Source organism: Passer domesticus, chromosome 32 (assembly GCF_036417665.1).
Source record: "Passer domesticus isolate bPasDom1 chromosome 32, bPasDom1.hap1, whole genome shotgun sequence".
Taxonomy (NCBI): domain Eukaryota; kingdom Metazoa; phylum Chordata; class Aves; order Passeriformes; family Passeridae; genus Passer; species Passer domesticus.
The window spans coordinates 1,717,227-1,731,689 of record NC_087505.1 but is presented as its reverse complement, the minus strand read 5'-3'; the positions used below and the strand labels follow the sequence as shown (position 1 = coordinate 1,731,689).

At 69.1% G+C, this 14,463-nt stretch overlaps 2 protein-coding genes across 4 annotated transcripts; one reads left to right on the top strand and one right to left on the bottom strand.

The window, feature by feature from the left end:
* Window positions 1-8: 8 nt before the first annotated feature.
* On the bottom strand, window positions 9-3,182 carry LOC135288081 (collagen alpha-1(I) chain-like). Its single transcript, XM_064401363.1, has 3 exons — window positions 2,832-3,182; window positions 2,317-2,532; window positions 9-2,285 (listed from the first exon to the last, which is right to left on the bottom strand). The coding sequence occupies exons 1-3, from the start codon at window positions 3,180-3,182 to the stop codon at window positions 9-11; spliced, it is 2,844 nt and encodes a 947-aa protein (XP_064257433.1).
* Window positions 1,397-13,724, top strand: ZBTB7B (zinc finger and BTB domain containing 7B). Of its 3 annotated transcripts, none has more exons than XM_064401412.1 (3): window positions 1,397-1,527; window positions 10,557-11,560; window positions 12,293-13,723. In XM_064401412.1, the coding sequence occupies exons 2-3, from the start codon at window positions 10,566-10,568 to the stop codon at window positions 12,711-12,713; spliced, it is 1,416 nt and encodes a 471-aa protein (XP_064257482.1). In that variant the 5' UTR covers window positions 1,397-1,527; window positions 10,557-10,565; the 3' UTR covers window positions 12,714-13,723. The 3 variants fall into 3 exon arrangements, with proteins under 3 accessions (XP_064257482.1, XP_064257484.1, XP_064257483.1); XM_064401414.1 differs by lacking the exon at window positions 1,397-1,527 and adding an exon at window positions 1,539-1,649 and having other exon boundaries at window positions 12,293-13,724; XM_064401413.1 differs by lacking the exon at window positions 1,397-1,527 and adding an exon at window positions 4,861-6,673 and having other exon boundaries at window positions 12,293-13,724.
* The last annotated feature ends 739 nt before the right edge of the window (window positions 13,725-14,463 follow it).

Genomic DNA, 14,463 nt, shown 5'->3' with positions numbered 1-14,463 from the left:
CCGTGTCCCTACGCGTGTCGGTGCCGCCCACGGGGCTCGGCTCCGGGAGCCGGCAGTGCCCTCTGCAGGCAGCTGCCGCGGGCCGCGATGACCACCCGGTCCTTCCTGCCACGCCGCCGGCCCGGCTGAGCCCGCGGCCCCCGCCCGGCCCCGCTCCCGGCCCCGCCGAGAGAGGTGAGTGCGACCGCACCGCCGGCGGCGCCTCGCGGGAAGCGGGCACGGCGAGACGCGGCGAGCGCAGCGGCGGAGCGCGGCATCGATGGCCCGAGGGGACGGGCGGGGAGCGATGCAGCCGGGGGTCGGTGGCAGCCGCGCGGAGGGTGAGCTGGTTCTGCCGGTTCCCCGCTCCGCCCCGCGGAAGCCCCGAGCGCGGCGGGCCGGTACCGTGGACGGGGATGCAGGTGCACGGTCGGAGGGACGGAGCTGCGGGGCAGCGAAGCGGGCGGCTGGGCGAGGCGCGGCGGCAGGTGCCCGGTACCGGGGCCTGGCGAAGGGGTGGGGGTCCCGTTCTCGGCCCCCCCCCGCCCACTGACATAACGTCTGCGCGGGGCCGTGTTTGCCTTGGCAGCCCCGGAGCGGCGGTGGCTCCTCACACTTTCCGCTAGCGCCGGGCAGTGGCCGCGCTCGCAGCCAGGCGCGGGGGGGCCGGGGTGAGCCGAGGTGAGCCCCGGGGCCGCCGCTGCCTCCCGGGAGCCGGCAGCGGCCAAACAGGTTGCGCGGGGCCCGCGCCCAGGCACCTGCGGAGGAGCCACCCCGCTGGGGGCCGCCGCGCCCCGCTCCAGCGCCGCCGACAACCGGGGGCCGCTCGCTGGCCGCCTGCCCGGCACCCCGCCGTGCCACGTTCTCCGCGCCCAGCTCTCCATCCCCGCCGTGCCCGGCACTCCAGCACCCCGGTGCCCGCTCCTCGGTGCCCGCTTCCCCGAGCCCGGCTCTCCACCCCGCCGTACCTCACCCCTACGCACGGCTTCCCGAAACTCTCCCTCGGTGCACACTTCTCGGTTCTTACCGCCCCCCCCCCCCTCCTCCCGTGCCCGGTTCCCCGCCCCCCCCGTGCCCGCGGGGCGGAGCGGGCAGTGCCGTGCCGGCCCCGGCACTCGGCGGCCGCAGCGGGCGGGGCGCGCTCGGCGCCTGGCACCGCGCTCGGCGCCGGCGGGGGCCGCAGCGGGGCCGCCCCGTGCCCTCCTGCCCGGGCCGGGCGCCGACCCCCGCCCGCCGCCGTTCGCCGCCTCTGACTCAGCCGCCCCCCGCCCGCGCTCCGCGCTCCCGGGGGGCCCGCAGGACCCCCGCCCTCCCGAGGGGGGCGGGGCGGGGCTGATGGGCGGGGCAGCGCACCAATCGGACGCGCGACCGCCGGCGCGCTGCCCAATGAGGAGGCGGGGGCGGGCGCTTCCTGGAGCCCCGGCGGCGGCGGCGGCGGCGGCGGCGGCGGCAGGGGCCGGGGGGCGGGCGGGGCGCGGCGGCGGCAGGTGAAGGCGGAGGCGGGGCCCTGGCTCCGGGACCGGTCTGTGGCTCGGGCGGGGTGCGCAGGTGAGCGGCAGTGGGTGGGAGCGGACAGACCCACCGGCGGGGGTTGCGCGGAGGTACCGACCCACCGGCAGCGGGATCGGGACGGGCACCGGTGCGGCGACCGCTTTTGCCGCCCGGCTGCGGTGAGTCGCGCTGATTTGGGATGCTGCGGGCGGCGGGTGGGCACGGCTGGCGGGCGATCGCTGCGCGGCCCCTGTGTCCCCGCCCGCCGCCGGAGCCGGTGGACACGTCGCCCGTGGGGCGGGGGGTGTCACTCGTGGGCTGTTCCCGGTCCCTGCGCACGGGGCTGCGGGAAATCGGTGACATCGGCAGGTCCCCGCTGCGTGCCGGGGCGGCTGCCAAGGCTCCGCCGTGCTCCTGTTGCGGTGCCGCTCCATCCAGCCGGGGTCCCCCGCGGGTCTCCCACGGGTGACCGGCTGCTGCCACCCCCCCGTTCCTAACGTGGCGAGCAGCTTGGCGGCATGCCTGGCGCACCGGGTGGGGACGGCACCGTCGCAGGAGGCAGGCAACTCAGGGAGCCCCTTCTGCGCCGGTGTTGGTGGAGTTGGAAAGCATCCCAGTGTCCCAGCACGCTGTGCCACGCTGGTGAGCCCCGGCCCTGGCACGCTGGCAGCAGCAGTGGGTGCCTCGGCTCGGCCGTGCAGTGGTCCCCCGGGATCGGTGTCATGGTAGCACCTGCCAAGCACCGGTGGACTCTGCCCCGTGCGCCCAGCCCTGCCGTACCTGTCCTCGTCCCCCTGGCTGGCTGCCCCCGGCCGCTGTTTGCCCGGGGCGGGGTGCGGTATTTACCCTCCCGCCGGAGCAGATCCACGTCTTGGGCCACAGCCGCCCTCGATCCGTGCCTGCGTTCACTTGGCGAGGGGACCCGGTGCCGGTTTTGTCGTGGGGTGAGTCGCGCCGTGCCTCAGTTTCCCCCGCCACAGCCTGGTAGGAGCGGGGGGCAGCCTGGGACCCCCCGGCACTGCCGGGGTGCAGCCACTCGAGGCTTCGGTGGTGATGCTGGTGCTGGGAGGGAGGGAGGGAGGGAGGGAGGACTGAGCTCGGGAACTTAAAAGTAGCTGCATGGAGAAGGGGAAACTGCACAGCACAGAGAGTGGGGCAGCAGGGCTGGCAGTGTCAGCCGGGGGTGGCTGCGGAGGTGACCACAGGGAGGTGACAGCCGTGTGGGGGGTGGCACAGCCCAGTCGGGTCCTGGGGACCCTCCGGGACCCCCTGCCCGGGCGCAGGGGCGCTGAGCCCCGGGCTGTGGCAGCGCGGCTGTGCCAGCTGCTGCCGGGCACCCTCGGTGCACACGTGGCACGAACGCGACAGGCCCGAGCACACGGGGCCGGGAGGGGCACGGCGGCACCCCCGCGGCCCCCCAGCCCCGCAGGGGCGGCTGCTGCCCCGTGCGGGAAGCAGGAACTTCTCCTCCAGGGCGGGCAGGCGGCGGATGATGAAACCAAGGAGAAATCTCTCCTGGCAGCGGCGTGTGGGCTGCTGGCGGGAGCCCCCGGGAGCCTGCGCTCCCCCTGCGCCGCCGCCGGTGCCTTCCCACGGTAACCCCGTGGAGCAGGCAGGGTGCCGGGGGGAGCGGCCGCCCCGTCTGCAGGGTTGGCGCCCGCCTGGCTCCCCGTGGCAGCGCTGGCGTCCCTGACATGCCCCGCGAGCTGCATGTCCACACCCCAGCGAGCCCCAGGGCGGTCAGAGGACCTGGCGAGGGGCTGGGCTGAGACCCGTCTAACTCGCTTCGTGCCAGGAAGATGGCGCTTGGGTAGCCATGCAGGCAGGGGAGGTGGTGATGCCGGGGCTCCGGGGCTGTGGCCGGTGACCTTCGGTGCACCCGTGCCCAGCGCTGGGGAGGCCAGTTGGCATGCAGGATGGTGCAGTGGCAGCCGTGGTGCCCGGGTGGCTTGTGTCCCCAGAGCTCCTGGCATGACTCGGCGGAGCCCTGGGCAGGCAGGGGGACCAGCCCGGGTGAGGGAAAATGAAAGCAGGTGATGCGGAAGGAGAAGTAGGTCAGGCGAGCTCTGGCCTCTCCCGGCAGCCTTGGTTGCACTGCGTGCTCCACTCTGCCCAGCTGTCTCTGTCGTGGGCAGCAGCTGCAGTGGGGAGTGGGTAAGGGGGTCCTGCTGCCGGGCACCGGGTCTGGGGCAAGGTGGGTGCCAGGCACTGCCTACGCTGAACACCAGCAGGGCGGAGAACGTGGCTGTGCTGGCTGGCATTTGTTGGTACAGTGACACCCCAGCAGTTTTGCTTTGATTCCCCTCCCCTGGGCAACCATCAGGGCACAGGGCTTGGAGCCGCAGCAAGGGTGGACAGGGGCATTGTCAGCCCCACTGCAGGGCCCAGGAGGAGAAGGGAAGAGGCCCTTGTGCCCTGCTCGGGTGGCACAAGGCAGCTGGTGTGGTGCAGACATCACGGTGGGCCCTGGGCACAGCCCATGTCCCACAGAGGGGCTGCACGTGGAGCCCTGGGCATTGCCCTCCCCTTGCTGCAGGGCGGGCTGGGGTCTCCTCAGTGGCACTCTGTGGGCTGGAGCGGCTGCGGCGGGCACGGCCTCGCTGCCCGTGCTGTGTGGGCTCGGGGGGGCTGGGGGGGATTAGGATCTCCTGCCCCCCTTCCCTCCCCGGGATCAGCCGTGGGCAGCGGGGAGCTGGCAGCAGGCAGCTGCCGTGGGGGCGGAAGCCGGGCTATTTTGGAGGGTGTGCAGGGGGGGGGCTGTGGGCTGGCACTGTCCTTGCCAGGTGACCCCACCAGGACCAGCACCAGCCTGGTGCCAGCATGGAGCACTGGGGGCCGGCCTGTGCCGCCGGTGATGCTCGGTCCCCGAGGTGCTGTGAGGACATGAACCCTGCATGCTGAGGAGGAGGTGCCACCAGCTGGGGGGGCCCTTGGGGCTGTGCAGCACAGTGGGACCCAGGGGGTCTGGCTGCCCTCCAAGGGGTTCCCGTGACTGTGCTGCAGGGCCAGCAGCTCCAGAGCCAGCTCACCCTGGGGCCAGCGAGCAGGCCCAGTTCTAGGTGAGCTGCCTGTCCCAGAGCCTTGTCTTCCTTCCTTCCTTCCTTCCTTCCTTCCTTCCTTCCTTCCTTCCTTCCTTCCTTCCTTCCTTCCTTCCTTCCTTCCTTCCTTCCTTCCTTCCTTCCTTCCTTCCTTCCTTCCTTCCTTCCTTCCTTCCTTCCTTCCTTCCTTCCTTCCTTCCTTCCTTCCTTCCTTCCTTCCTTCCTTCCTTCCTTCCTTCCTTCCTTCCTTCCTTCCTTCCTTCCTTCCTTCCTTCCTTCCTTCCTTCCTTCCTTCCTTCCTTCCTTCCTTCCTTCCCTCCCTCCCTCCCTCCCTCCCTCCCTCCCTCCTTCCCCTTGCACGTTCCTTCCTTTGCCCCAGCCATCTCCTTGACACACCGGGATGGCCAGAGGTGACACACAGATGCCACATGCCCTTGGCCACACCTGTCCTGGCAGGTCAGGGTGCTGCTCTGTGTCAGGAGATGGGGTTGCCCACCCTGCCACTGGAAGAGGAGCTGCGATGAGCCCATGTCCCCTCGCTGGTGACACTGGCCAGGGTGGATCTTGGAGGAGGATGGATGGATGGAGGTTAGCCCATCTTCCCCAAAGGCCAGCACGTCCCCACCTGCCCCCCCAGGTAGGCACCCGATGCCCCCCCAGCCAGGGCGAGCAGCAGTTTGTGGCCAGCGCCTGGGTGGTTGCAACACCCCCAGGGTGGGGGGGCCACGGTGACTCACCCCATCCTGGCCACCAGTAGGAACCCTGACTCAGGGCTGCGTGCCCATGCCGTGCCATGCCCCTCCCTGCCCGCCTCGCCCACCTTATCTCCCGCCCTTAGCACCTGGCACACCTGGGCCAGGGGGGACTGGCGCCATTCCCCTCCTTTATGGGGAACAAAGGGCAGGGGAAGGGTTGGCAGCAGGTGCCACAGCCCTCCTCCTTCCCTGCTGTCCTCCCTCCCTCTCAGGAATGCTGCCCAGGGCTGTGCCCTGCTTTGTGCCCCTCACTGTGGCAGTGTGGTGGGCAGCGCTGCCCACAACCCTGTGCAGGCTGTGTGCTGCCTGCACTCCGGGCACTGGGTGACCCGTGCTACCACAGCTGCCTCCAGCGTGATGGGAGAGGTGGGATACCACGGAGGGCACGCTGGCAGTGCCCCTCTGCCCGTCCCCACCGCCTGGCACAGGGGCTCTCTTGCACAACCCAGCTCCTTCCGTCAGCACTGCTGGGGCTGGCCCTTTGCTGCCTGGCTGCTGTGGGGCTCTTCCCCTTTCTGCCTGGCCTGCTGCAGGCACCCCCAGCACCCGAGGCTGCCGGGCCGTGCCAGGGTGCCGCAGTGCAGGTGCCCCTGACCGGTCTGGCGTGGGTTGCCTGGGCGGGTGCTGGTGCTGGTGGTGGGGTGTGGGGCGCGCTCTCCGGGCTGCTAATTGCTGTTTAGCTGGGGACACAGAAGGTGTTAATTACGGGGGGGGGATTGCGTGAATGTGCAGCCCGGCCGGGGAGCCCACGGGTGCCCCTGCCCAGGGAGTGGAGGGGGTCACAGCACAGCCCAGCTGCGCCATCACCGCTTCCCGCATTCCCCGTGGGATCGCAGGAACCTGCTCCAAGGGGAGAGCAGGACAGGAATCCACGGGACAGGGGGGTGGCCGGGCAGGCTGCAGCATGCTGCACCAAGCCCTGCCCTGCTCCCCGCCGAGCACAGGCGCCCTCGCAGCCCGGCTGGGCTGGCCATGGCCAGTGGCGAGCACGCAGCGCCCTGCCTTGGGGCACAGGGCAAGGTGAGAGCCCGTGTGATGCTGCGGCACGGGGGGGCAGGGGCAGACGGCTTGGGGGCCGCGGCAGTGTCGGGGAAGGCACACTTACGGCACGGTGTTCTGGCGCTGCTGGGAATTTTCTCCCGTGGGAGTGGGCCGGGGGGATGCCCCGTGCCCGGTTCCGGGCCGGCGCCCCACGGCGCAGTACCGGCCGCAAAGGGTTAATGCCGTGTGTGTTCTGGGAAGCGGGGCTGGGAGGTGCGTGACCCGGGGTGTGGGCGTCGACTCCTTTTGAGGTGGGATCCTGAGCTCAAGTGCAGCGGGGAGCGGGGCCAAGTTCACACAGCACCCTGCCTTCCCCTGCCTGCCACCGCGGGCCGCCGCAGCGCCGAGCCACGCCGGGACACCGGGCAGGTGAGCCGCACGCCCACCCTGCCACCGCTGCCGTGGCGGAGGAGGGCGCCGGGGTGGTGGGCACTGGCCACTGGGAGGTCTGGGCTTCAGCACCGGCAGGCTGTGGGGTGTTGGTGTCGCCTGAGCCCTGCACCATGCTTGCTGCTGATGGGATGGGATGAGCGGCGAGATCTGGGTCACTTTGGTTTGGCAGGGCAGGGCCCACAGCCGGCGGTGGCAGTGCCAGGCGGCTGGATGTGGCAGTGGGGTGGGTTTTGGCAGCGGGAGGGGGCCGGGATGCCAGCGCAGTGCCAGCAGGCGGGGTGGGCGGCACGGGGACTTTGCTTCTTGTCGCTGCCACAGATGCCAGGAGTGGCTCTGGCAACAGCACTGGTCCCTGCTCCAGCGTGGCAGGGATGCCCTGTGTCCAGCCTCCTGGCACTGGCCCCAGGTGCAGTGCTGGCTGCCCTGGGCCACGGTGCTCAACCCCCTTCTCAGTGCTGATGGCAAATGTCCCATGGCTGGGGCATTAGCCCAGTGCCAGGGGGCCTGAGCAGTGCCATGGGGCTCACTCCCAGTGCTGTGGGGTGGGGGACTGTTTATCCTCTTTCATCTCCAAACCATTTCCTTTTGTCTCTACTCGTTCTTTTCTTCTTTCAAAGAGCACTGCTGCTCTCCCCACTTCCTCCAGCAATGAGACCCCCAGCATGTGCTTGCTACAGCTGAGCCAGACCCTGGCCACCACCTTCCCTGCTGGGCAGGCAGAGGGGCTGCACAGCCCCTGCCCTCCACACCGTGGCCATGGGCACCTGGGCCACTGCTGCTCCCAGTTGGCTTCAGGCTGTAGCAGGGTGGGGGGCTGGCACAGCCCGGACTCCTGGGTCCACGTCCTGATCCCAAAGGGTGAGGGGCCCCACGGGGCGAGGGGCCAGGGCGACTCTGCGCTGCGCTCCCCTTCCGGGGTGACTCATTCTCCCCAGCGGGGCTGTGAAGTCCCTCGACAGCATTTGTGACTCTTGTGACCGAAAGCAGGGGCGCTTGGCAGCAGCCCAGGGTGGGGACCGTGCTCCCCGGGACCTCTGCTCTCCTTCCCCATGGGGGAAAGGGTTGGGAGATCCCCCCCTAGACACCCTTTTCCACCTCACACCTCCCACTGTCCCCAGCTCGGCGCAGGCTGGCATTGTGCCCTCGCCCAGGGTGCCATGCCTGCCTGGTGGCATGGGACACGGCCTGTCCCCAGGTGGGAGGGGTGCTGCAGGGGCCCCACCCCGCTGCCCATGGCCCTGCCTGGGTGGCTGGACCCCTGGAACAGAGGGAGCTGGCGTGGAGCCTGCCCATGGTTGTCCCAGGCAGCCTGGGCTGGCAGAGGGATGTCAGGGTGACCCGGGCAGACATTGTTCCTGCTGCCACCCGCCCTGCATGGGAGCCAGCTCAGCACGGGGAGCAACTCCCCCTTTTTCCTTTCCTCAGTCCCCTGCTCAGCCGAAACGTGCCCAGCCACAGCACTGAGGTAACCAAGAAACCTCTGGCGTGGTGAGGCCACGGGCATCACCACCTGCGCCCTGCCAGCCATCATCTCCAGCAGCAGCCAGGGAATGCTGGGGGGCCTGGGGGCGGCTCTGGCCCCCTCACACCTCATCCTCTGCCATTTCCTTATCACTGCGGTGATCTCCTCGACGGCAGCACCCGCTCAGCATGTGACTTCGCTCCAGTGAGGAGGATGTGCGGGGGGGTGGCGGTGTCAGCCGTAAGGGGCGGTTTGGGGCCACGGAAAATCCCCCTCCTGCCACCGCCGCCTCGCCCCCACCCTGCCCCAGCCCTGGCTGGTGGCACCGAGTCCCGTGGCTGCTCACAGGGCTCCCAGTCACCAGACCTCTGCCGGTGATTTCTGTGGCACTGGCAGCACCGAGGCTGTGTCCATCTGCACTGGGACGTGGTGGGGCTGGTGCCCGTGCCCACCCTCAGAGCCACCTGCTGGGATATGGTGGGGTCTCAGCTGCTGCCCTGTGCCCAGACACGTGCCAGTGGGTGCCATCAGTCTTGCGAGTGCCCTGTGCCCAGGTGTGTTGTGGGGCTGGAGATGGACCAGGGCAGAAGGGAGGCTGTCCTGGTGCCAACGCTGGAGGAGGCAGCGCTGAAGTGCCACCTTATCCTGGGACAGTCCTGGGGGTCCGTGGGGCACTGCCCCACCCTTGGCAGGTGCCCCATCCCTGTCATCCCCCTCCAGCTGCCCAAGCCGTGGCATGGGGTACTTGCCCCCCCCCCCGTGCTTAATCCTGCCCCAGCAGCTAATCCTACCTAATCCCACTGGGGGCTGTCACTGCCTGTTGGCTCCCAGGCCCCTGATGGTTTAATCACCCCTAATCCGATCGCCCCCACCTCGGCGGGCAGAGGGGACCTCAACCACTGCTGGGATGGGCTCCTGCCAGCGAGGGGGGCCTGGCCGTGGCTGCTGGCGCCAGCATCCAGGCGGTCGGCACTGCCTGGCTCCCAGTTTCAGGGGCGGCTGCCGCCTGCCCTGCCGGTCGGGCCTGCTCGGCAGCGGCTGGGGCGGCTCCGCAGCCGGTTGCTCCGGGGCCGTTCCCAGCTGCCTGCCGAGGCAGCCCCAGCTGGCAGCCGCCCAAGCGCAGGGAGCGGCCGGCTTGGGGATGGGCCCCTGTGCCGGGGGCCGTCGCCCGCGCCGCCCCTCCGTGGGCAAGAGGGGGCACGTCCCCCACGCCCGCCTGCCGGCGGCGCAGTGTGGTTTGGCACGGCCCGGTGGGTTTGGGGTGGATGGGCACGGCGCGGCTCGGCGTTGCCTGGCACGGCCGGTGCCACATGCCACTGTCCAGCGTGGCTCGGCTCGGCGTGGCGCGACTCTGGCGGCGTCGAGAGCCACAGCCCAGGGGTGGTACCTGCCCCTGCCTCCCCCAGGCTGCAGCTGCTCGGCTCCCATTCCAGTGTCACCCAGCAGTGCCGGTGTCACCCAGCAGTGCCGGTGTCACCCAGCAATGCCAGTGTCACCCAGCAGCCTGTCTGGCTGCAAGGGCCATAGCTGGCCGTGGTGTCGCAGGGCAGGTTGCAGCCCTGGAGCTGCCTGCAGCCTGCCTGCAGGTTCTGAGGGTCACGGGCTCGCCCTTCCCACCTGTGCTGGCTGCACAGGAACGCGTGGGTCCCCTGCTGGCGCACCACGGGGACCACAGCGGGAGTGTGAGCAGCGCTGGGCTCAGGGCTGAGGCCAAGCTCTGCCAGCTGCAGCGTGGGAAAGGCCTGACTGGCGCAGGCTGGGCTTGGCTGGGCGAGGAGTGGCCCCGGGCTGGGGCACAGGGGGGGAGGGAGGGGGCCCAGTCCCGACCAGGAGCGGGGGCAGGAACCGGTGGCACAGGTGCTGATCCTAATCTGCCGTGGCAGGAAGTGTGGCCCCTGTTCCCAGCCCAGCTGGGCTCCACGGGGCGGCCCCCCGGCCCTCGGGGTGCTCTTCCCAGCGTTCGCCCGCCCACCCGTGCCTGCTGCCGGTGAGGCCCGTGTTCCCAGGACGGGCTTGCTGGGAGCCAGTGGCTGCGCCCGGCCGTGGCGGTGGGCTGGGGGGATTGTGGGTGGGCTGGCGCAGGAAGTGCTGCACCTCGCTGCTGTTCAAAGGCACCACGCTGAGATTTCTCCCTTTGCTGTGGCGGCGCGGGCGGCTGGCTGCTGGTGGTGGCGGAGGAAGCATGGAGGCCTGTGGTGGGGGGCCCGCGCCCGCCAACCTTCACACAGCACGGAGGGAGCTGAGCGCAGGCCTGGGCCCCCAGCCTGCCCCAGTTCAGTGTCCCACTGAAACCCCAGTGCCACCCAGCACGTACGGGGAGCGCTCCTTGCGTTCATGGCAGCGTTTCTCCCAAGCTTGTTCCTCTGTCAGTCAAGCAGCATCCTCTCCTTCCTGCAGGTGAGGACCATGGCCAGCCCAGAGGACGACCTCATCGGCATCCCCTTCCCCGAGCACAGCAGCGAGCTGCTGAGCTGCCTCAACGAGCAACGGCAGCTGGGGCTGCTCTGCGATGTCACCATCAAGACGCAGGGGCTGGAGTACCGCACCCACCGCGCCGTCCTGGCCGCCTCCAGCCGCTATTTCAAGAAGCTCTTCGCAGGGCCGGGGCCGGGCCAGGAGGTCTGTGAGCTGGACTTTGTGGGGCCGGAGGCACTGGGCGCGCTGCTGGAGTTTGCCTACACAGCCACGCTGACCATCAGCAGCGCCAACATGGGCGAGGTGCTCCGCGCCGCCCGGCTGCTGGAGATCCCCTGTGTCATCGCTGCCTGCGTGGAGATCCTGCAGGGCAGCGGGCTGGAGGCACCCGGCCCCGATGACGGCGACTGCGAACGCGCCCGCCGCTACCTGGAGGCTTTCTCCACCCTGCCCGAGGGTGAGGTGCCTGCCCCGCCGCCCCCCCGGCCCACGCCCCGCCGCAGCAAGAAGACCCGCAAGTTCCTGCAAGCCCGCGGTGCCCAGCTCAACAACCACGCCGAGGAGCCACCCGCTGAGGCTGAGGGCTCCGGCAGCCCCCCGCCGCCCTCCCAGCTGCCCTCGCCCCCTCTGCCCGAGGGGCTCTCCCTGCCCTACGACAGCTTTGAGCTGCCTGAGGAGGAGGAGCTGCCCCCGCACCCCTTCCCCTTCCCCTACCAGCCCCCCTTGTCCCCTGAGGAGGCAGCTTCTGACGATGACGCCATCGACCCCGACCTGATGGCGTATCTGAGCTCGCTGCACCACGAGTCGCTGGCGCCCGGGCTGGACAGCCCCGACAAGCTGGTGCGCAAGCGGCGCTCGCAGATGCCCCAGGAGTGCCCCGTCTGCCACAAGGTCATCCATGGCGCCGGCAAGCTGCCCCGCCACATGCGCACGCACACCGGCGAGAAGCCCTTTGCCTGCCAGGTCTGCGGAGTCCGGTTCACGCGGTGAGTGCTGCTGGACGGGCTCTCTGACGTGTGCCAAATGACATCCCCTGTGGCACCCTCCCCGTGCCAGTCCTACCAAGGCCTGGTCACAGGCCTGGTGTGGTTTATGGGGTTTTCTGCACCCCCTGAGTGCTCTGGACCAACACAGGGTACCCAGTGGCATCCTCTGTGGCACCCCCTGCAAGTTCTGTTGTGGTGCTGTGGGGTTATGGGGCCTCCTGCACCTCATGAGTGCTGCTGGGCTGACCTAAGGTACCCAGCAGCATCCCTGGTGGTGTCCCTCTGCCATAGCTGCTGGTGGAGTCAGGTCAGTGGGGCGTTCTGCACTCTGTGAGTGCTGCCAGATCACCCAAGGCCTGATACCTGATGGCACCCACAGCGCCTCATCTGTCAGGGTTGTGGTGCAGGTCCAGGGGAGTGCTCTGCCAGAGCAGCCTGGGGTAGCCAGCAGCATCCCCCCTGCCAGCAGCTAGCTGCATCTCAGCCATGCAGCTGTACAATGGTCCCCTGCCCTGCCAGGCAGCCAGAGCCCTGTGCCCTGCAGAGCATCCCTGCTCTCGGGCTTCCAGCACCATTGCTGTCACCACCCACAGGTCTGTGCACAAATCCCAAATGGAACAGGACCGCTAGGAACGTGCCTTGAGCTGTTTTATTTCCCAGCATCAGTCTCATGACACGGTCCTGACAATGGGAAGACGCCCCTCAACGTCTCCCTGTGTGTCCCACCCGCAGGAACGACAAGCTGAAGATCCACATGCGCAAGCACACCGGCGAGCGGCCCTACTCCTGCCAGCACTGCAGCGCCCGCTTCCTGCACAGCTACGACCTGAAGAACCACATGCACCTGCACACAGGCGCCCGGCCCTACGAGTGCTACCTCTGCCACAAGGCCTTCGCCAAGGACGACCACCTCCAGCGGCACCTGAAGGGCCAGAACTGCCTGGAGGTGCGGACCCGCCGCCGCCGCCGCGACGAGCCGCCGCCGCCGCCCGCGGGGCCCCCGGGCCTCGACCTCTCCAACGGGCGGCTGGAGGGGCTGCGCCTCTCCATTGCCCGCTACTGGGCTCCAGGGCAGCCCGAGGAGGAGGAAGAGGAGCCCGAGGGGGAGGAAGGGCCGCAGCCAGACGGCGCCGTGCCGGTGGAGATGGCGTAAGGCCGACGCAGCGGCAGGTGTCGTGCCCGTTCCATGCCGAGCTGTGCCGTGCCCACTGGGGTTTCTGTTCCTGTTTTTCCCGTCACGGTTCATTCCTAGTTATGCAAAGGGGGAAACTCCCCTCGGCCGATTTGCACAAGGGGGTGGGGGGCCCCTACCACCCCCCCCCACACCGTGCCCGGGCCCACCTGGCCATGCCCAGGCGGGTGGTGGGGGGGATTGGGACTTGGATGTCCCCCCACCAAACCCCTCGTGGATGCCAGGACCGGGCAGGGGCACCCACGGACCAAGGCCCCCCCTCCCAAGGTGGGGAGAGCCCCCCCATCCTCTCCAGTGGGGTACGGGGGGCACTGCCCTACGCTGTGCATAGCTTGTCCCCACCTCCCCACTCCAAGCAGCCCCCCCCCGGCGAGCTCCCCTCGCCCCTGCACTCCCGGCTGCTTTCTCTTGGTTGCACTATTCGGGTGAGCCCACCCGGGTGCGGGGCAGCCCCGGCCCCCCCCGGGACCCTTTCCCCTTTCCGAAATCCCCCGGCCCCGTGGGACCCCCCCCCTCCCCTTTCCCTGGGGTGGCCGGGCCCCCACGGTCACCCCTCTGTCCTTTGCACATGCCCCCCGCAGGGCGCAGCCTCCCCGGGGGTGGAGGGGACCGGCACTATTTGTCTACAAATAAGAGTTTTATCTATATTTAAAAAGATGATGTAATATATTCCCCCCACACACAGCCCCTCTGCTGCCAACCACCAGCGCTGCCCGGCCTCTCTCTGCCATGGGGTGCCGGGAGGGGTGATGGGGCCGGGGGGGCTCTGCTCCCGTCATGGCTTTAAAGTGCCTTATGGTGAACTTGAACCTTTTCGGCTACTTGAACCTCTCTGGTGTCAGGAACCAAACAAACCACGGGCGGGCGGCCCCCGCCCCGCCGGGCCGCCTCTGCCTCTCTGTATGTCTGTGTTGTTTTGTTTTTTTTTTTTTTTTTGTTTTGGTTTTTTTTTTTTTTTTTTTGTTTTTTTGTTTTTTTTAAACGAAGGCTGCTTGGTAATAAACGGAGAAGCAGGGACTTCCCCCGTGTCCAGCTGTCTGTCCATTCTGCATCCCCGCCCTGGAGCAGCTCGGGACTGGGGGCACTGTGGGGTTGGGGACAGGGACATTGAGAGTCTGGGGCACTGCAGGGATGGGGAGAGGGACACTGAGGGGTGGGGAGAGGGACACTGAGGGGCTGGGGGCACCACAGGGAGGGGAATGGGGACACCATAAAGGCTGGGGGCAGGGATGTGTAGGGGCTGGAGGCACAGTGGGCATGGAGATGGTGACACCCAGGTGCTGGGGGGCATTGAGAGGCTGGGGTCACAGCAGGGATGGAGCCAGGGCAGCAAGGAGCTGGGGCATCACAAGGTCAGGAGCACCATGGCATGGTGGATGCCAGCTCAGAGTACCAGGACTCAGGTGCCTTGAGGACCAGGTGATTTATTCACCAGCCCTTCCCTCCCAGTGGCTCTCAGCTTCTGCTGCACTGGTGGGGCTCCAGGCACATCCCAGCACCTGGACCCGTGGTTTTGCTGCCCCGTGGCACTGTCCAGCTGTCCCTGGGCCCTTGCCCTCCCTTTCACTGCTCTTGGCCTGCTGCTGGCAGCTGAAAGGAGAGAGGAGTGCAGTGTTGGCATCCAGCATGCCCAGAGCTGGGGAGGGCAGGGGGCACTGCCACCCCACAGCAGAGCAGTCTGTCCTTGCTGACCCCACTGCTGCCCACATCG

Bases quoted from the DNA above. Each gene is read 5' to 3' on its own strand.
- LOC135288081 (XM_064401363.1), bottom strand. From the start codon at position 3,182: ATGCAGCTCGCGGGGCATGTCAGGGACGCCAGCGCTGCCACGGGGAGC. The intron at 2,533-2,831 runs GTTCGTGCCACG...CCTCCCTCCCAG, and splicing joins CGTGTGCTCGGGCCTGTCGC to CACCAGCATCACCACCGAAG. The intron at 2,286-2,316 runs GTAAATACCGCA...CCGGGCAAACAG, and splicing joins GGATCTGCTCCGGCGGGAGG to CGGCCGGGGGCAGCCAGCCA.
- ZBTB7B (XM_064401414.1), top strand. From the start codon at position 10,566: ATGGCCAGCCCAGAGGACGACCTCATCGGCATCCCCTTCCCCGAGCAC. The intron at 11,561-12,292 runs GTGAGTGCTGCT...TCCCACCCGCAG, and splicing joins TGCGGAGTCCGGTTCACGCG to GAACGACAAGCTGAAGATCC.